This window comes from Plectropomus leopardus, chromosome 17 (genome assembly GCF_026936395.1).
Source record: "Plectropomus leopardus strain MGB_pleo_1.0 chromosome 17, ASM2693639v1, whole genome shotgun sequence".
Classification (NCBI taxonomy): Eukaryota; Metazoa; Chordata; class Actinopteri; order Perciformes; family Serranidae; genus Plectropomus; species Plectropomus leopardus.
Window position 1 is genome coordinate 16,227,057 of NC_142192.1, and position 22,103 is coordinate 16,249,159.

Below are 22,103 nucleotides of genomic sequence, written 5' to 3' on the forward strand. Positions count from 1 at the left end.
CCGTGACAGTAAGGTAATTTCAAGCTATTTCAGACTGTTTAGAGATCCGAGAATACAGAAATATTCAGATACAATAGGTGGAAATAACACATTTATACAGCATGCCAAAAACTGAATGGTTTTTGCCCAAAAGTTAATGGGACTAGCATAAGGTGTGCATGTCTGCAAAGGGGAGACTCATGGGTATCCACAGAACCCTATCTCATTCAGATATCTTGAGGTCAGAGGTCAAAGGACCGCTGTGAAATGACTGTGCCATTTTTCCATCACCAAATGTAGCCTAATTTTGGAGCATCATTTAGACCCCTTCCTGAGAAGCTAGCATGACATGGTACCAGTGGATTCATCAGGTCTTCTAGTTTTATATGACACCAGTATCATCACTCTAGCTTTAAAACTCAGCCTCTTAAAGACAGGTATGTCAACCAGCGATTAACACAATTTTTTTTAAAAATAACATGTTTAGGAACTTTAATCGCATCATAATTAACACATTAATGCTGACAGCCGTAGCAGAAACATGACTGGTACACCAGAAATACAAGAAACTAGGAAGACCTTTGCTTTCACAATAATCATGGTTTACACAGGATGATGCTCTCTGATGGCCACTGCTGCTGTGTCAGCGTCTCGACTCCTAACAATGTGATAAGACGCTTTTATCTGCTGTGTTTACACAACCATAAGCATACAGTATCTCACAGATTTAACTCGCAATCAATTTGTCTCGCTAAGCTTACTGTTACGACTGCTGTGAGATTCAAATCTAGACTACTCTTTGCCTAAAGGGGACAGGCAGCCTATCACTGCATAGTTTCACTCTGCCTCTCACAGTGTGATGCGCCTCAGGGCGTGTACAAACCAGAGGCTTAGAGTTACACTAAGCCTTACATCTGTCACTGAAACATCTCCGTCATCCTTTACAATAACAAGCTGCTATATTAACACAGCCTGTTTTAACATCCATGCTGGCTTTACAACTGTGTTTGTGTGTTTGTGTGTGTGTGTGTGTGTGTGTGTGTGTGTGTGTGTGTGTGTGTAATTTCTGGCATCAAAACACTCATAAAATGTGAAGCAGCCAAGTATTAGACATTAGTAAACTTTGCTTCTGAGGGGGGCTGCTAATCTAATGACTCAAAAATGTTGAAACCAAAACAAATGCTCTGACACATAAGTCAAACAGCCAGAAGGAGAAGGAATTTTGACAAGCACAACAACTGTGTCAAATGTTGCCGAAAACAATCTAAATGTCTTGATATGACCTGGCCTTCTATCTTGTCAGCGACCATCAAAGAGGTCGAGCGCTCCATTTTGTGTCAGTTAACGCACAAATTGCTCCCTAATCCCTCCCAGATTGTGTTTCCAGTGGTCTTCTGTCACAGCGCACGTGAGCACCATTGCTCTTCCTATAGGGCGGACTGACAGGTGGCTCACAGGTAAAACGGTGTCAGGTGAGCTCAAGCAATCCCAACAATCGCTGCACTGTCGCCCCGAGCAGAGTCAAACACTCACACACTCTCCAAATTCTCCCTGACATGGAGACGTTTAATCTGAGGTGCTGAAACCTCTCTCCTGCCCCAGAGCTGTGTGTGAAAGTAGGTTCAGTGTTTCTTTCTGTCATATGTTAGCAATTATCTCCTCGAGGCCATTTTTAACACGTGCTACTTCACCTGTCTAGTTATTCAGGAGACCAAAGGCTCAGGTCCTTGATATCAAAGACTTGGCTCAGGCTCGCTTATTGACAAGCACTCAGGAAAGGCTGTCGGGCGTGTTGCTGGCTATGCAGTTTAGGGTTTGGGATTATGTTTTAGCTTTGTGTGTTGATTTTACATCTTGGTCTCGATGAGAAAACAACCACAAGCATAGCAAAAGGTACAAGAAGGTATGAAAAATCACAGTATATACAATATAAAGTCACTGTTTTTTCTTTTCTTCGCCTATGATTCTTCGAGGCACATTGGGTACGGAAGACAGAAATCTAACAATGGCAACTGTGGGTTGTGTTAGCTTGGTGCAGAAATGCAAAATGTGACTCCTTTCAGACTGATTACCAACTTGAGCCGGCTGTTCTCATGCACTCTTCATATCTTTTGCGACAAAAAGCAATACATCGAAATCAATACATATTAATTAATTAAATCATTTGTAATTCAACATAAGGCTTCAATCGCGTGACCAATGTGCTGACGGGAGTAAAAAATCAAGTGGTCCCAAGGTGTCCCTATAAAAATGCAGGTTAGGGTGGTGTATGGGTCACAAAATATAGGACTTTCCTTGAGTACTTCCCCTAGATCCCCAGAGTTATTTTAAGATACGTCATGACCTTGTTTCTTTTCCTGAACCGAACCACTGTAACTTTACCTTCCTAGACATAACTTCTGTAACTTTATGTTAATTAGATTAAGTAGCCAACATTAAGTCTTTTTTGGGGCATTAATTCATAGAATATATGAACTGAGACCCCGATATCATACAAATGAGCATTCATTGGTGTTTAACTGATCATTTTGAGGTTGGTTTGAGTCTCTTTCTGATTGCTAAGGGTTAATTTAAGTGACATTTTGCAGGTGAGTGGCGGGTAGGAGCCCTGATACTTTGCCAGCCAGCAACCGATAGCTTAGCTTACATTCAGTCGGTTAGTCTTCAGCTTCTGCATGCAGTCACATCCCAGGGCTTAGCTCATGTTAACTACTGATGGTTAGTTAATACCTCCTAAAGACTTGAAAATTTGAAAATGCTTGACGAAGATCTCTGTTAGATCGAAACGTTGCACAATTAAAAATTACTGGGAGCTTTTAATGCAGTGGGTGAATCTTCTGTCTGATGTTTGCCTCTGTAAATTCCTCCTAATCTGCTTTTTAACTACAATAGTCTACACTCAGACATGTGGGTGTAAAGGCACCACAAGAAATGAAGATATGAGTGTTTCAAACCATATGTCAGCCATTATTATGCTTTAGACTTTTTTATTTATCATTATAGAATTCTATTCAGGCCTCAGGGAGAAGATGGTAGCTATGAATAAAGTGCTTCAAATCTGACATAAATGTTTGATATTTGCAGTTTAAAACTTGTGTATATATAGATAGACTGCCCTCACATGGCTGTGGTTGTCACATCTGCTCCCCATATCAAGGAGCCAAAACCCTGTACTTGTAATCAGTTTACAAAAGAATTTGCAGATGGTGATTTAAATGTAGAATTTGTAGGAAATACTTTCATTACAAATTTGATTGTGCCCAGATGTACAGATGGAAAACTGACCTGGTTTGGGTTTTGTAACAATAACACGTTGACCTCATGCCGTAAGAAAGGCTTCAAAAGAGCCTACATGTAGCTGAACCACGTGTCAAAAATGTTTCTCTTTTGAACAATTGCAGTTGCAATTTAACTGTATTTTGCCAAGGTCACAAATATCATTCATGCATACCTTTTCTGACCTTCGCTTCTATTCAGCCAGATTGTTCTTTAGAGGTTATCCCTGTCTAAGGGGCGTGTTTGTGTGTGTGTGTGTGTGTGTGTGTGTGTGTGCATGCATGCACGCAGGAGAGAAAGAGACATGGGATGAACAGCCTGTCTGTCAGGTGTTGATGCTCACATTTGTCACGTAAAAAAACAAAGGATTCTGGGAAGCAACGATCGCCAACACAAAGACCATCCAGACTCCACTCAGCGTCACCCGATCTCTTCTGTGTTTGTGTGTGTGTGTGTGTGTGTGTGTGTGTGTGTGTGTGTGTGTGTGTGTGTGTGTGTGTGTGAGAGAGAGAGCGTATATACGTGTGTGTGGTGGGGGGCTTTCTTTAGAGTTTAAGGGCGCCTCATTGGCTGCCATGCTGGGGTCAAGCTGAGGTCAGGACATGTGTGATGGATGGACCTCTGTCCTGTCTCTAGACCACTGCCCTGCTCCCAGTCCCGCTCTCCTCCTCTGGGCCTCAGACCTGCTAAAGCGTCCTGGCTGTGCTCTCCTCTGTTCACTTTGAGTCGCTCCATTTGGCCACGCAGGACTGCTTCAACAGACAAAAGGAGCTTAACGAAAACCGCAGACAACTCTCTGAGGTGAGTTCTGCTGTGGACGTATGCCGCTACAGTCAGCCTCTAACCTACCACCTCATCTCCACCTTTCCTCACGCTAAACAACACGGCACACTTCACCATTTCTGTAACTGTTTCATCACACTACATGCTGACCACATGATGTCATCTCTCCTCTCTTTCCCCGTCTTCTCTTCCTCCATCATACTGTCAATCCCTCTATCGGCTGCGGCCTTTTATCGGCACATGGAGACACACATCTGTCGATGGAGGAATTCATTTTGGCTGCCAATCACAACAGGGGAGTGGTCAATGAGTGCAGATGTGCCAATACCTCGACTGCCCTGATGAGTGACTTCTGTCTTTCTGTCTCTCAGGGCTTCCAGCACTTTCTGCCTGCTGTTGTTTGATCACAACAAGACCAAGAAACTGTCTTGTTCTCTCTTGTTTGGGTTTTTCCCAACTCTGTGTGTGTGTGTGTGTGTGTGTGTGTGTGTGTGTGTGTGTGTGTGTGTGTGTGTGTGTGTGTGTGTATGTGTGTGTCAAGGGCAGAGTGCCATAGATGACCATAAACAAACCACAACTAAAACCTATGTATGAAAGAACAGTCTGATCAGAGGCCTCAAGGACACAGTGACTATATTTTTGCTGCGCCTTTCATTTGCATAATGCCCTAGAACACCTATGACTTCTCCATTACAAGGGAGAAATGAGGCTGAACCTCAGAAGCTTTCGTCAGTAAGGTTTGATGCAATACCAAATGGATATTTACCATAGGTGGTATGATGACAGGCTCTTCTGAATTTCCCTCTTTCTACAAAAAGCATTTTCATTTGCTTCTAAATGCTTTATTTCTTACACTATCTTTGTCATTCTCTCTGAACTTTATGGTGACAATTTCTATCTTTTACACACACACACACACACACACACACACACACACAAAATAAGCCTCTAAGAAAAAAGACTAAATGAAATCAACAGGGTGAAACTTCAGCGGCATCAGTTTGGCACTCCATGAGTGAAATCTTTTTTAATGCTGTGTGTGTGTGTGTGTGTGTGTGTGTGTGTGTGTGTGTGTGTGTGTGTGTGTGTGTGTGTGTGTGTGTGTACATGCATGTGCAAACTCGTCCCTGACCTTAATATCCTGAAGCACCTGTATTTGCACTTGTTTACGAACAACCTCAGAACAAATTGTCTTTTTACATGTGACAGTATTTGTGTGTGTGTGTGTGTGTGTGTGTGTGTGTGTGTGTGTGTGTGTGTGTGTGTGTGTGTGTGAGTGTGAGTGAGTGAACTTGTGTTGCTGAGATGAGTACCTGTACACTCTCAGGTGGCGGCCCATGAGTCTCTTTGTCAGCTCTGCTTCCTTTTGGTGTCTCACAAATCATCTTTCTGTGTCTACCGATTCTGTTGGAGACAAAGAGTAACATTGTCACAAGTTCTTGCCCTTAAACTGCTTCAATCCAGTCTTAAACACACTAACACACACACACACACACACACACACACACACACACACACACACACACACACACACACACACAGTGAAACAAAACCTTTGTCATTCAGCTACAGACAGGAAAGAGTGGCTTCTTCACAGCATGATTCAAGCTCTGGGCAAAAGTATTTGAAGGGTTGAAATGGTTTCTGACATTGTCCAAAATGCAGGCAAAATCACAATTATATATCAGAGATAAAGATGATATTACTACTGTGATATATTATTAGATACTAAAACCCCATAATTATTGCATAAAGAAAAATAATTTCAGAAATGATACACAATTGCACATAAATCTTAGATAAATTTATTTTGAAATGTAGGGGAATTGCATGTCTTGTAATTCTTGAGAAATCAAAAACCTATTCTAATTATGTGATTCGGGTCACCTTTGCTCAAATAGATGTAAGAAGATTTAAAGAAATTCTAGAGAAAAATTCGATTTGTTTAATATTTATTATTACTAAATATAGGGGTTTTTTTTATTTTTCTCCAAAACACACTTTTTCGTTTACAAGTTAATATTTAAGCAAATAAAAATAACGTTTCTAAATAAGGCTTTGGGTGGCCCTTTTTCTTATTATGCAATCCAATATTTTTGTTGTTGTTGTATATTATAAATAGCCTACATACAGTCATGTTTGAGGTTAAATCCTTAATTGTTTTAAACATTTGGACAAGAAATGCATGTTTTTTTGTTTTGTTTTGCTTCGTTTGTTTTTGGTTTTTTTTAGGTAAGCACATCATTGGTGGAATTTTTAAACAAGGCTTAAGAACTTTATTTGTGTGTTTCCTGAGCTTTTTTAATAAAATATTCTAATCAAAATGTAGATGAGCGTATTTAATATTTACCGTTTTTCTTTGTGTCAAAGGAACAATCTAAAGTTTCTTTCCGTTGCTGTAGTAGTTATTAGGACTTCCTTATATGACCGAAGTCAAAAAGTTACTTATTTATTTTTAATACAATGTATCCCAAACATTTCCATGGCACAAATGCCTGGTTGGCACAAGTCGCATACTATTTTAGGCCACATCAAGGACGCGCAAATGAATTCTCCATCTAATTCCTGCGTGAACTCCTTAAGTCAAAAGCTTTAAACATCTATTCCTCCTTCGCAAGGCCTTAATGGTTTTCGTCAAACATCTGTCATCGTCCGTGTGTTTATCCGCGGGCCCTAATGGGAACCATCAGCCGCGCGCGCGGGGCCAGATTCTGGCGGTCGGACCAGTAAAAACGTCCTGATCTTCTTTTTCTAAGGTCATTTTTAGCATTTAGCAGCGAGTCTGAGGGTGTTTTGGACAAACAGGCCGTCGGAGCTGAACTGTGACCGCGTTGTTGAGGCGCTTGTTTGCCCAGTGTGGTCTGTAAACTGTTGTTTAGGTGTGGGTGGTGCTGTGACAACAAACTCAAACTGTGACCGAGGATTGACCCCGAGGTTTCTTTTGAGGATCAGCTGCGTTTCTAATCCACTCTGTGTGGCTGCAGCATAGCGCACAGCCTGGAGGGAGAGCATAGAGCTTTAACATCCCAAAAGTGGGGTCCGGGGGCACCCAAGGGTCCCTGGGGGAGGTTTGTAGGGGTCTCCAGAAACACATAGGCCTACTTTAACTTCAATAGTTTATCCAATATTATAAATTAAGTAAAAGTTGTTTCAAATGTGAATTTAAAAAATAAGTGTTTGTCGTTTTACTCCCTACTATAACTTCTATTTTGCATTATTTTAAACTGATTTAACATATAGTATTTTATCAGGTTTAGAAAGACAAGCAGACAAGAAAAAGGAAATTAGAATCTGTGGCTAAATGAATAACTCTGTGCCAAAATGTTGTCAGTCCCTGTGGCACAGAGAGGAATTTATAATTGCAAGGGAACTAGAGGGACACCAAATGTTTAGATTTAGATGGAATTCTGTGGAAATGTAAATGAAAATTAAAACAATATATTAATTACATGAAATTGTCGAGAAACGGAATCAAACTGACATTTTAAAAACTCGTTGTCATACATAAATATACAGTTAAGGCAAAAATGAATATATTCTAAAGCCATTTGTATAAAATCTATATGTCTAAAAAATAATGCTGATTTTTTTCAGTTAATATTTTTTTCCATGAGAACTAATTTGTCAAGAACATTTTAGGAGTTGAAATAAGTTGTTAAAAAAACTGACTGAAATTTAAAGCAGTCTAATAGCAGCATTTTAACTGTGTATTTCTCTGTTCAAAAATAATGAGGGATAATAATATTTCAAAAGAATTAAATAATTTAGATAAAAGCTTTGTAAATGTAATCTATGTAGTTATTCGGCCTGTCTGTCTAAACTTTCTCAATAGTTTAGTATAATACATTTTAAAAATGTGAATTAATTTAACAAAAACATCAGAACTATTGCTAGGGTACCGCAACAGACTTTCTTTTCGTTTTGCCTTGAAATGTTCAAAGAAATACGAACAATCTCCTAAAATAGTGAACGTTAAGAAATATATTGCACTGACATTTGAATAAATTACCGACGTCTTTTTGGAAATCAAGATAGTAATTTCTTTGCTAAGACAAAAATGTTTGAGCACATAAAAACATCTTTTTGACTTTTCAACATTTTTTTCAGGAAATAAAAGAGACAATGTCTCTCCTCATTCTTGTCCACACTGACCTGACAAACACGAAAAGGCCCCTTGAGCAACAAGTCTGTGTACCGACTTCTCTATTTATACCGAAACACCTCCTCTGTCAACAAAATGAGGGCGTCTGAAGTTACAAAACTAACCTTGTCACAGGTTTCATACAGAGCAAGCCATTTCTCTGAATGTCAAAAAACCAAAGACCTAATACACGTTAACAAAATCGAAAAGGAAAAGTAGGTGAGACTAAATAAAACAGAGGTTAGCTACTTAACTTACTATGTTTGCTGTTGCTGAATTAGACTGAGCAGGCTGCGCTGCGGCCCCATAGCAGGTCTCCACAGCTCCAACAGAGCAGCTCCTGCAGGTGGATCCAAGGTAAAGGTGAACGTCGCTCATTAATCATGGCTCTTTCGGCGTTTTTTGCCCTTTTATGGTATGATGGACTCGCAGCCTGCAAACCAGGAATTAAAACAGCAGAAGAATCAGGGAACACCTTTTTCTTGGTTTGGAAATTGGACTCAGGACTACTTTGAAAAGGGCAGGTTAGATACAACCTATTTTTCCTGTTAGAGTCCAGTTTAGACACATTTTATCTACAAATATGAATTATTGCACTAATAATGTTAGTTGGATTTTTAAAAAATAATCACTGAAATGAATTATCCCCATAAATCAGATAAACAAACCAGGCGTAATCACTACATATATATATATATATATATATATATATATATATATATATATATATATATATATATATATATCACAAAATCTGAAATAATAGCTCTTATCAAAGCAAAATTGTGATTGTGACATGAAGTGCTGCAAGTTTTCACTGCTCGTCTTGTCATCAGGTGGGGATGATGACACCTCCTTGTGACTTGGGGGAACTGAGGAGTTAACGCTGACAGGGCCAGTGGGGGCCCCCATCCTTGTCGATAGCCTAACCTCGATGTTTTAATCGATAGAGTTTCTTTTTTGTCCCCTCAATAAGCCGAGAGCTCGATAAGGTTGTCATCACAAATGACGCTGACATCCGCGCTCTCATCTCCTCCGTGGATAAACATGCCTTTATTATGCCAATACCTCTTTACCCCAGGGACGGGAGCGCGCACGGCCGCATACATTGAGGGACTTTGCGGTGCGTAAAAAAGACACGTGCAGCTTCTCAAACGGTAAGAAAATGGACAGAGATTTCCTTTCTTGTCTACAGAGCTTAGAATAACGGTCTGACGGGCGGATTTAAAGGGAAGATTTGCTTTAAAATCCTCAAAAGGTCTCTTTTATTCTGTCTTTCCCAAGATTCCCCTCAGCAATGACACAGATGGGTGTTTTTTAGAGGTAAACGCACTTTAATACATATGATTGACCCGTAAACGTCTCTCTGGACAAAACATTTTGTATGTGCTCCACTGGATTAAATAGATAACAGATAAAAGCCTGGAACATACGTGGCCTTACATGACCTGTTCCCCAACTGATAAAACTCAGCGCCCCGCCAATAATACATGAAAGCATTACGCATCATGCAAATCTCACACAAGACATTCAGACAGTCGCGACACACAAACACGCAGGCTTTAAACACACAGGTGAAAGTGATTGTGGAGGTAATATAACAATGTACTCTGTAAGGATTAATAAACGAGGTCACCTCGTTGATTGTGTGATGCCTAATTGTCGACATCCAGTGCAATCACCATGGCCTTGGCCATTACGCACAACTTTGGCACATTTTGAGGTATTTGTTTGTTTGTTTTGTTTGGTGTGCAGCCTTATGACTTTATATTGGCACATTCAGCAGCACTGGGATGGCGAAGAAGGTACTGGATTTCTTTTGCAATATCATAATGGTGGCGCAACACAGATTTAACTTTAAATTTCAAAAGAAAGTGGACACATTTTAAACCATTGGCCTACAGTCTGGACAGCCATGTTATTGTTCTTCTGAACACAATACACAATATAAAACAATCTCAGATGGTCCATATTATAGTCCATAGTCCCAAATAGTGCATTAATTCATCCTAAATGTCCACACATCGACCAGGACTTTGGCTTTGGTACACTGGGTATGAGCTTTGATATATATACAGGCCGCCTGTGGCCCAAAGAGGTAAGAAGGCAGTTCTTAGTTGGAGGAGTAAGGATCAGAAACCGTGGAGGATGAAGGAGACGGAGTAGAGGGAGCTGAGATAGACTTCTCTGATGCTGCATCGTCCATTTTCTCTCGACTGCTCTCTCCCGGGTCAGAGGATGGAGCTTTAGTCGGCAGCAGCCCCTCTTTCTCCCTCTTCTTCTGCTTCATCCTCCGGTTCTGGAACCAGATTTTCACCTGAGTCTCATTCAGCTGCAGCGCGGCTGCAATCTCAACGCGCCGAGCACGGGTCAGGTACTTGTTGAAGTGGAACTCCTTTTCCAGCTCCGTCAGCTGCTTTGTGGTGAAGTTGGTCCGGACGGTGTTCGGCTGACCCCCATAGCCGTACTCCCCGGACCTGCCTGGAGACGGAGAGATAAAACAGCATGAACATGGGGATGAAAATACACTGCATGTTATCTGGTCAAACCAACATGAGATACTGCTTACGCGTGGGAGAAACTTTTACGCAGCTAGAAGCAACTTTTGCGCAGCAGTCATTTAGTTTCCGCTACTTTGAAATATGCTGTAATGTGTGTGCACATATACATGGTCCAACGTAATACCAAAATATAGGATCTGCTACAGCATTCTACATTATAATACCTTTAAATACAAGAATTATTCCCAGATTTCTGATTTTTTTTTCCTTAAAGGCAACACAGCATATTTTAAACATGGCACAATCTGGCAGGATTTGTCAAATATAAAGTATATAAAATAAACTCCATAACTTAGCTTTAAGTGTGTTTGTATTGATGTTTTGTCTCCCACAAAAAAGACAAAATGACAGCACTTAAATTAAAGAGTTTGGATCATTTATAACACTCTGTGCCACTGGCACATGGTTCCCACCTGTTTTCGGTGGGTTCCTCTTGACTTTCATCCAGTCGAAGGTCTGTGCAGAAGATGCGCCCTCAGATAGAGGTGAGCAGCAAGCCTCCAGGTGAGCTGCGTGCAATGGTGACAGCGGGTTTGAACACCCAGCAAAATGGGCTGCTTGCTCGTGCCCGCCGCCATAGGCAGCGTGGGCATACTGCAGCTGACCCAGGGGGGCGGCACTGTAACCTTGGCGATGCTGAGACACCATGGAGGAGGAAATGTTACCCGAGTACATCAGTGGGCCGCACTGGGGGAACCCTGCTGTGGAGTCTACTTCCTGGTTGAGCGCGTAATGGTTGTATGTAGCACAGAAACTTTGGGGTCCATAGCTGGAGCTGCAGGCCGGATGGGCCCCATAGGCGAGACCCAGAGATCCCGCAGGAGACTGGTATGACCCTGGCTGGTGAGTGATGCCGTCCGGGGAAGCCCTGCTCCCCATGAAGCGGTCATCCGTCCCGCAGTTGTTGACCGTAACCGCGCAGGACTGGAAAGTTGTAATCCCGTGGTCCGAGTGGAAAGCCCTGACAGAGCACGAGCCACTTTCACCGCTCATCACCGAGTAGTCTAAGAAGCTGCTCATTGTAGCATTGTTCTGCCTGAACCGAGGGACAGACACCCTCTGATCTATTCCTCTCTCCCCTCTTACCCCGAGTGACCGTGCCAACCTTTACCTATACTCTGTCCTTATCAGAGGAGGGAGGGGGGGCGCACGGGCCGATATCAATGAACGGGTGTTGTCACGTGGGCCCGGGTCAGCCAGTGAGGTACTTGTCCTTATCCCCTTAGCCGGTGACAGATTGGTGTTTGAGTGGCTATTTAAATTCCAGGCGCTCGTCGATCAAGGTGACGCGCGTCGCCACTAATGTATTGGCCGAGCAAACAATGAGCTGGGAGGCAGACGGCTGTGGACAGCTCCGGGGTCGCATGAAGAGCGGGGAATGGCAAACACGGTGTCTTCTAACCCCTGCTGCGCGCACTCCCGCACGGGAAAAGATTAACGTTTCACCCTCTGCAACCTCGCCACGAGGACGACTTGGCACTCTGACCCCCAGGTATGGTATTTTCGGAATAGGAGTGTGTGTGTGCGTGTATGTGTTGGTGCGTGTGCCCTCCGTGCGTGTCTGCATCCGCCCGCGCATAACAGCCGTGATGTCATATGTATAATGGTGCCATTCTCTCCTGGATGGATGGATAGCTCAGTGCCACTGCCACAGGCAATGGGGGCTATCAGTGTCCCATTCCGATGCGAAGTGTTTCACGCTTTAACACTGCGAGGGGATTTGCTCAGCAAATATTTTCACAGTGTGACAGTGAGGGAGAGGCAGGAAGCTTTCACTCCTGACACATGCAAAAAAGTACTCCAGTTTAGTCAAAGAGAGCTTAATAACTTTGTTCCCCATCAAGGTCACATTAGAGATGTTTGGCTGCTATTCAGTACTTGCTGGGAGGTCACAGGTGATGTAACGACAAGGAAACCTATTAAACGTTAAGATGATGTAGTATTATTTTTGTCTCTCCCGGGGTCACGGGGTCTGCTATCTACTCTAATTTCACTCCCACGTGTATTCATTATGCATGTATAGTGATCAAATGATGTGATAATGCGAGGCCCGTCGTGGGGCTAATGCGCCCATATAGCCCGAGGTGCGACTATGGGCTGATTATCCTGTTAAGTTCATCAAATAAAGCTGTTGCTTTATTGCTTGAAATTAATGGCCACGAAAAGCTGGAAGAAAAGACAGAGCAGGGGGAGAATGTGCGTGGGAGAGCTGATAGCAGAGTGCCGAGCCAACCAACCTCTCACTGAGGAAGGAAAAGAAAAGGGAGGGGAGCTTCTTCCCTATAATACATCCACGGAGGGGAGGGAGAGAGGATCACATGGTGGGATGAGCACCCCCACTGGCCATATGTTGCCAAACACCCAAAAAAAATGCTTCTCAGTGTGTTTATAGTATGTTTTTTTTTTTACAAGTGTTTATATAATGACAGTAGATAGATAGATAGATAGATAGATAGTTGTCGAGAGTAACTTAGTACAATTTTAAGTTTTTTTGTACTAAAATATGCTTCGCATATTTATGGTCGGGGTTTGAAGGTTGATTTTGCAAATAGGTAATAGGTTACAGATTACTATTTACCCTGCTAAAATGTTATTGGTAATGTAACTATTTCAATTACTTCATCAAAGTAATGTCACTTACTACATTTGATTACTTTTTGATATGTTTTTTTTTTAACAAATGTTTTAAACTGGGCAATAAAAAATGCCAAAAAAATATTGAAAAGATGCAAAGATAATATATCCAGTTGTAGGCCCTTTGTAAAAACCAACATTTTGATTTGTAATTGTAATTTAATTACATGTTTGTCCTCTGTAATTGTAACTGATTACAATTACACAATTTTGTGATTTAATGCCATGTTACGGTTTACTCCCCAACTGTGTTGGCCAAGTTACTTCCAAACTGTAATACATTATATATTAATAGTTACTGTCAAAGTAATTAGTTATACTACAATATTACTGTCTCTGAATTGTAATGACTTACACTACCTTTGTGTTACTTTTGAGTTACTTTCACCAAAATAACAACAGAACAATGACTAGGCATTTTAAAATGTTAAAATGTAGTTTATTGCAGCTGATTATAAGCCCCTAAGGCTACTAATAACTTAATATAATAGGTGCGATGTAGTCTCACGGCACAATACAATTAGTAACAATCCTCGTCAGAATCAAAAAGCAGACAAATGATCAAAGTCTGGTAAATTATGATAGATACTGTAAATATTAATATCATATGACACACAATAAAGCTAGAGCCTACTATGATGTAACCCATAGCCTAATCTCTTTTTCTTTTCATTTCCATTCTTCTTTAAATTAATTTATAGCATTAAATGCTAATATTAGTATTAAGTGTAAACAGAATACTCTACAGGTGCTATTATTACACATTTAATAGTTGTAAACAGTTAAATGTTTATTGGTTAACAGTGGTAAAATTTAATTAAGACTACATTTACTCAAGTACAAGGTGACCAGATTTCAGAAATAAAAAAAAGGGACATTTCCAGTTTGGCTGTCAGGGTATCATTTAATTATCTAAGAAATAAAATGGAGGACATTTACAGTTGCATCTGACCATGGTGTGTTACAGTGTACATATAATGAAATATTATATATTAAACTATCCAGAATGATATAAGAAGCAAAAGCAGCATCTTCAACAAACTTCAGGTAAATTTAAGCACAACCTCTCCTGACTGACTCAGACTTGAACTTCTGCTGTGTGCTATTAATTGTTTTTCTTGAGGAAAAAAAATAGTTTTGAGTAGGCCTTCTTGTTCTATAGCTGCCAACAGCCTACCAACATACCCAGCTACAGAAAGGGTGTAAATAAGGAAATGTGCCTGTGGCCCCCAGGCCCCCAAATCACTACATCTGCCCCTGGTAATAATAACAAAGAGAGAGCTCATCGCCAGCGGCTGGATGAGACATGGACGATGTGTCCTGCTGTTTCTAAATAATTCCATCCAAAGTCTGACTAAACCTGAAACTGAAACAAAATAGTCTGTAGAAATCTAAAAATGTCACTTTCCACCACTGAATATTTGGCTGTTTGTTCATTCAGACACTTTGGTGCCGTGAGAAGAGGCTCTGCTCTGTTTGCTTGTCTCACTGTGCTGCTGTCAGACCATCAGCTGTTTGATCCATCATAATGAAACGCCACTCCGTTATCAAATACTCAGCTGTATTAGAGTCAAAGTCATTCACCGCATTACATGTTTGTTCAACACTTTTGCTGTCACAATGTTTTGGCATGAGATTTACCCGGGCAGCTTGAGAGCATGAGACTGATGGTGAAGGCGTGTGCCACACACCAGGCGCATGAGACCTGGCAACCTTTAAGTCACAGTTCACTAACTTCTTGTAACGTTGGTTTTAGTTGACACATGTTAACAAATACATCTCTTATCGACTTGAAACTGATGCCAGCCTCATTAATACAGTAATTAGGCGCTGCACAGCCGACCATAGCTGCTGCCCCTTGATGGCTATGATAAGCAATGCCCAGGTAAGACAGGTTAGAGACTCTAATACACCCAAATACCTATACTGTATATGAAGCGGTCTCTATGGCAACGTTAGCTTACCTTGTCATTGCTGGTGTTGACGGGGATTTTGCTGACAAGCTTTCTAAAAGCTGGTGATTCTGCTGTTGACAGCAGCTGCATATCTTCATCAACATACTCTGCCACGAGTCTCTTCACTTCTCGCTGTTCAAGCAGCTTGCCAGACCGTGCCTGCAACTCGGTTAGCTTAGCATTAGCGTGGCACCTGTCCAGGTGTTTCTTCAACTTACTGGCGCTATTTCTCGATGTAGAGTTCCCTCGGTGTCGCACATAGATTGCACTTTACTATTATGTACTTGTGCTTTCCGCTGACCAGCTGAAAATAATGAGAGTATGTCCATCTTGCAAATGTGGAGTCAGTCACCGCAGTCATCTCAACCACTGAATTCAAGCAACAGGAAATACTCTGACTCGCGGGGTTTGTTTCCGGTGCTGGAATGTCTCGCGATGTTGGTGAATTCTTGGAAAAAAAAAGAAAAAAAAATTCGGGTAAAATGCGTTGTAACGCGCGTTATATGAGATTGTTACGGGCATAATATTACCGAAATGTTATTAGTAATGCGTTATATTACGGCGTTAAAGCAAAAAGTAGTAGTGGTTTTTAATATTAATGATTCACAGAATTCGTTTTTTAAAAATCGATACTACTCTGCGTCCATGATGCTATAGTGTGATATTGCTTCTTTAACTTAAACACATTATCTAAATACTTAATATTCCAACACTGCATTAAGAATTAAATGTAAACAATAATACATCGAGAATAAAAAACAACATATTATTATGATATTTTACATGAAAATATTGTATAAGCTATATGTTTTAGCAATTCTCGACATATCGCAAAATGTTTAAAATTGCAATAATATTGTGACTGAAATATTGTTATAATATGGTATTGTGGGGCCTCTGGTGATTCCCCTATTAGATATAAGTACTGAAAATACCGTCTTTTAATAACCAGTACTAAAAATTGTAAGCTATTTCATGCTCATAAAGTATTACAGAAAGTGAAGACTTGATGCAAACTTCCCTCAAGTAAAAAAAAAAAAAAAAGCGCAGTGGGGTCAATACTACCCCTCACCCCCTCCCTTCTCCCCTCTGTGTTCCCAGCTGCCTCTGCAACAGTAGTGAGTGGGCGCAGTGCATTTTGCCTTCTCTGCCTGCATGTGGAAACTTCAGCCAGGCCTTGGAGCTTTCTTGGCTCTTTGTGTGAACACATGTGCGCAGAAAAGGCGCGCTGTCTCGGAATGATTTGGTTATACTGGCCCTGTGATTAGTCGCTGTGCAGAGGATCTACCCTCCACCCACTCCTATTTAACCCCATATATCCCCCTTTCTTAAATACACACACTCACATTGACACATACACTGTAGTTATCCAGTATATCTAATGTTAAGCGAGTCGATTAGCTTCTTATGGCTTCCAGATTATTCGATAAACCGCCGCTGCACGCTCGAGTTTATGAATTTCGCACTTGTAGATGAGTTTGTGAATCGATCCGTGCAGGCCGGCGTCGCAACCGGTGGTTGTTTTTCCTGTCCTCATACACAACGCTGTTAAAGTGACTATTGAGTCAAGCTGTGCATGAGCTAATAACCGATTCCCATAAGTCAACCCAAGTGCAATACAATCCAGCAAGACCATTCATAATCCTTATATTGAACTCCAATAGTGCAGAACAAAACGGCTTCAATAATGTTGTAAAATCCCCCCAAAACGCAGAAACTCTCCCGCTAAAGTTGGCCAAAAATTGTATAATGATCCTCTCTCCGCTGCTATTCTTAGTCAATATGTGCCCGATAAATTGCATCGAGTCCACAAGTAGTCTGTTTTGAGTTTGTACTACTTTTAACACGCGGGGAAACAGAGTGCAGCCTCATAACCCTGAGCAGCCTGCTACTGCCGCTGTCCCCGAGCCAGAGCCGTGTTTTAAACAAGCTATAAAAATGAATTATTACCAAACGCATGCAGAGACTCAGCCCCCTTTTAGCACAGGAATTGGGGAGTCCCGTATGAAAATGTAAGTGGGGTTTTATTTGTGCACATTACGCCACAATTGGTCTCCTTAATGTCCGTCTCATTCATGCCACGGAGTGATTTATGAGCTCCTGAAGGCAAACATGGCTCGGGTATTTGCCTGCAACATGCACACAATGTTAAGAGCCCTGTCATGCTAAGATCCGATACTGGCGTGTTTGCTTTTTCTCTCCAAAGTATTGAAGTTTGAAGGTGAAAATAAAAATAATCTAAATTAGGGTGTTTGCATGAAATAGTGCCAACGTGTTAGAGTAAACGCATTTTAAAATCTGAAAAACAAATGCTACTATTTTTGCACTAATAATTAGTTTATAATTACTTTTAAACGTCTGCTAATTTGCAGACGTTTAAAAGAAACTTCCTGCATCGAGGGAAAAAAGTTTTAAACACTAAACTTTTAAATAGCTAAAAAAACAAAAAACATTTTAATTTCTTTTTAAGGCCAAACATTTATACTTTAGTTAACTATTTCAAACAATCCGGATTACGTTTAAATCAAATTCTAAAATAGATCAATAAAATCTAATAGTGTGTGTGCCTCAACGCGGAGTGTTTATATCCATCGCCAACCTGTTGTTTAATTTGCATAATGCCTATATCTTTTTAAGCCTTACCTTTTTTTAATTTGGCATATTTTCTACATGAATAATTCAAGCAAAAATGATCCAGTCAGTAAATTAAAAAAAAACGACTCAAAACACCAGAAAAAAAGATTGTAGGAAGTTAATTGTATTCTAACAAAAATATCCAAGACATTGGAAGCTATACAAAAATAAAATGACCAGATTTCATAGGCCTAATATTGTATAATTATTCACATACACTCATAATTTCCATTCCAAGAGATCAATTTGTTATGGTAATTACAAGCCACGTTTAAGCAGAGCTATGTCAGTGATTTGATTTCATCCTTACCTTGTATTAATCGTCAAGTCAAATATCAATAGAATAAATGTGCCGAATATACAAATAACAGAGTTAAAACCATCCTGATTTTTAATGTCCCAAGAGAGAGAGGGGGAAAAAAGAAAGCTATTGTGATTGATTTCAGTTAATAGTTCAGATGTTGCAGGTCGATTGTAGTTAGAGACTCCGAGAAAAAATAGAAACTGTCCGTAGAAATGTCCACGGGGCTGTCCAGAGACTCTGACAAGCTCGGCGAGGCTGCGTCGGAGAGCTGTAGGCAGGAATCCGAGCTGAAAGGTTGAAAATCGTGTATAGAAACATCCAGGGCCGGGGGACTGTCGCCATTGTCCGGGCCAGATGCCGAGCCTGGGCCCATTGTTGACATGCAGCCCGGAACAGTGGGTGACGGGTTGGGAAAATGTTTCAGATTTTTGTCATTGCTGTTCAGCGGCGCAGCAGCAAAGCTCATGGACTCGCCATTGTGGAGCTGCTGCGTGGAGCCGAGGGAGTTATTCTGAAAGGAGCAGGTATCTCTCTCCAGCAGGGCCCCGCTCCGTTCGTACAGGGGGGCCTCGTCCTCCTCGTCGCTCTGGATGCCGTCCTCTGCGCCCGGCCCTTTCCCCTCTCCATTGTGGTTCTCCTTGCTCTGCGTCTGCCGTTTGTGCTTCATGCGCCGGTTTTGGAACCAGACTTTGACCTGCCTCTCTGTCAGATCCAACAGGGCCGCTATTTCCACCCTCCTCGGCCGGCACAGATACTTGTTGAAGTGGAACTCCTTCTCCAGCTCCAGCAGCTGTGTGTTGGTGTACGCTGTCCTCAGCCGACGGGAGCCCCCTCCTCCTCCTCCGGCACCTCCACCGCTCTCCACAATCTCAGGCGAGCCTGGAAAATAAGCATCGTTGGGATTAAAAACGCAGGACACAACAGTTACATAACCCCGCTGCCCGTGAATCAAACATTATGGCTCTCTCAAACCACCAGAGAGGGGTGCACAACACGCTGCAGCAAAATGGCCGCTGGAGCTACTGACCCTAGCTTATAGCTTGTGCACCTTTTATCCAAAAAATCATTATCATCAGATTGTTTTACACATAAAATAACGTGCAGCGTGTGCGTGAAGCTATAAAAGCAGTGAGGTCCGGGCTGGTGTGGGATACTAATGAATGCTCCAGCTGCCCTCCTCGGCAACGGCACTCCATCACTCTTCATTACTGTCACACATCAAAACTCTGCTACGGCTAGGGGAATAAATCATCCTACATCACCAAACTTTATCTAAACTTTTTTTTTCTAGCTTTGTATACAATCACAGCGAGGCAATGAATCTATGAGAATGAAATGACTTTGCTATCTGTTGCTAAACTGGAGCTCAGGCCTATTCTAAAAATTATAATAATAGCCTAATAATAAGTGTTTAGAAAATCACGCACCTTTTGGAGAAAAACACACAGGTCCATTTGAAATGGTGGTAGCGGTGGAGGTCGGCAGGTGGTTCCTCTTGGAGGCTTTCTTCTCCCGCATCCACGGGTACTCCGGGGGTAAGGAGGCGGTGGGCAGCGGGCTGCATCCGTCGGGGCTGTGTCTGGGCCGGCCGTGCCGCGGATGGCTGCCCGGATTCAGGCTGGGGATGGTCTGCTCAAAGGGAGGAGGAATCAGTGTCGGGCGTGAAAGCGTCGAGCTCTTGATTGATGAACTTTGAAATGAATCAGCGACAGGGGGGAAAGATGTCAGGCACTCAGCAAGCGACGGCTGACTATTGATAAAACCGCTCTCTCGCTCGAATTCGTAATTCATCTCCGCTCCCTGAGAGCCGAGGAAAGTTTGCACGCGTATTTTTATAAATGTTGCGGCTCAGTGAGGACGAAAAAGAAAAAATCATTTAAAAAAATCTCCGGGTGGTGTTTTTTTTCTATATCACTGATTACGGCCGTATGGGGACCGAGCTGCTATTAAACTATTGAATTCATGGAGACAAGGTTGAAATTGGACCGAATTGCCTGTCACATGATTACCTCTGCCCAATGACAATTTGGGGTTTAATCAAAAGGAGCCACTGTCTGCCTGATTGATCCAAAAACTCTGATGAAGAACGCCTCGCTCAGCTGGGGGACGACTGTTTTTATTTACATCTTTGTCCGCTCAGTTTATCCTCCTCTCGCCCCTCCAGTCCAGTCCACTAAGCTACAAAATGTGTTTTTTAAGAATGGCTGGCGCTCACTATTACAGGGAAGGAGCCCAGCCTAGGGTGCGCGGATTCGTGCACTCCTCTTTCTCGTATTGTTTGAGGATGTCAGTCGAGAACGCCCCCCACACCACACACACACACACACACACACACACACACACACACACACACACACACACACACACACACACACACACACACACACACACACACACACACACACACATTTCACGCCAGTAGCTATTCATATAGGCACAGGCTTCAGAGGTGCAAAAAAACCCCAAAAAACTGATACTGAGACTTCTCGACAGAAGCAAACCCCAACAATCTAACAGTGAGTGCGCACTCCAGAATACATGTGATTCTTCACATATGCATTATAATGAAATATGCAGTGCATCCATTGACATGTGCTGCAATAAAACGCCCATCCATTAACTTAATACTGACAGATATGACACGTTCAGACCATTTCTTCCAATAACAGCTGTTTAAAATTTACAGATCAGGTCCAGTAGCTCGAAAAAGATACGTACGCGTGTATGCATGCATGCGCACTCACAAACATTGTTTTATTATAGGCTATTTATGTGGCCTCTATGGATATGATATCAAAGCAAAGGTTTTTCGTTTATTGCACAAAAGGTGGATTTTAAAACGAGGTCACGCGCGTCCATGTGCGTGCACAAACCCGCAAACAGCAGGTTACACACACGAGCCCTTTCTTGTATGATTTTCGATAATCATATCCGCCACTATTCTTACCATATTTTATATTATATCATAATATTTGGTGTCATGTTAAGAGTGGAAAATCACAAGACTGTCAGGGTTTACTGGGAAGACAGTACAATGCTGGGAAGTGCATCTGACTGTATTCCCAGTATCAATTCTACCTGAAATGAAGCAAACACCATCGACCATTTACAACGAATCCATTTGCAGTGTTATTATGTAAATGAAATTGTTATTGAATGGCGCTTCCCTGCAGTGTTTGGTTTTATAGCCCTTCCAGAATAATCGGTGAAAGCCACATTCTGGATGTTTTTCGTCAAGCAGTACATGTTGTATTTTCATTTAAAGAAAAAAAAAAGATGGCTTGGAGAGTAAGAGAGAGAGGAAGAAGAGAAGTGGTAGGCCTCTCTCAGTTTGTTGCTTATATACCAAACAAAGAGTCCTGGAAGCCTGCGCGCGATCAATCTTACTCGCCAAAAGGTCTGACAGCTCGGTGCCCTCACAACACATTTAAGGCTTCTAACTCTCCCCCGGATCAAATGCAGCCAGGAAGCAGCGAGAAACACTGGCCACTCAGATTAGAACCAGTTTCTGCTCGCAGTTGTAGCTGAGCTGTCGCTGCAGGGATGTTTTAAAAGATAAATAAGAATCCAGCACAAGATGCGACCATTTCCTTTTTTTGAGGAGGCGGTAATGCGCCAACGGTGAGTAGGGCGAAGCAGCTTCTCCACCTGGCTTTTATCTTTGAATTGTGAATGCATTTACACAGAGATTTTCGATTTCGGTGGAGGTTTGTGAGCAGATCAGACCGCGTGGAAGAGGACAGAGTTGCTAGGGGAAGAGATGGATGGCTTTTTTTTTTCTTTTTTTTTTTTTTTTGGAATTACGCACAGGCTTTGTGTGCAAGGAAAGGAGTGGG

At 41.8% G+C, this 22,103-nt stretch overlaps 2 protein-coding genes across 3 annotated transcripts; both read right to left on the minus strand.

Moving 5' to 3' along the window:
• Window positions 1-9,538: 9,538 nt before the first annotated feature.
• hoxa1a (homeobox A1a) lies at window positions 9,539-16,006 on the minus strand. Of its 2 annotated transcripts, none has more exons than XM_088090198.1 (2): window positions 11,154-11,826; window positions 9,539-10,660 (listed from the first exon to the last, which is right to left on the minus strand). In XM_088090198.1, the coding sequence occupies exons 1-2, from the start codon at window positions 11,758-11,760 to the stop codon at window positions 10,293-10,295; spliced, it is 975 nt and encodes a 324-aa protein (XP_087946324.1). In that variant the 5' UTR covers window positions 11,761-11,826; the 3' UTR covers window positions 9,539-10,292. The 2 variants fall into 2 exon arrangements, 1 of the variants encoding a protein (XP_087946324.1); XR_015779420.1 differs by lacking the exon at window positions 11,154-11,826 and adding an exon at window positions 15,339-16,006 and having other exon boundaries at window positions 10,524-10,660.
• A 2,063-nt stretch (window positions 16,007-18,069) lies between these two features.
• Window positions 18,070-20,473, minus strand: LOC121958208 (homeobox protein Hox-A2a). The gene is made up of 2 exons (XM_042507077.2): window positions 19,695-20,473; window positions 18,070-19,146 (listed from the first exon to the last, which is right to left on the minus strand). The coding sequence occupies exons 1-2, from the start codon at window positions 20,056-20,058 to the stop codon at window positions 18,410-18,412; spliced, it is 1,101 nt and encodes a 366-aa protein (XP_042363011.1). The 5' UTR covers window positions 20,059-20,473; the 3' UTR covers window positions 18,070-18,409.
• Window positions 20,474-22,103: the final 1,630 nt, after the last annotated feature.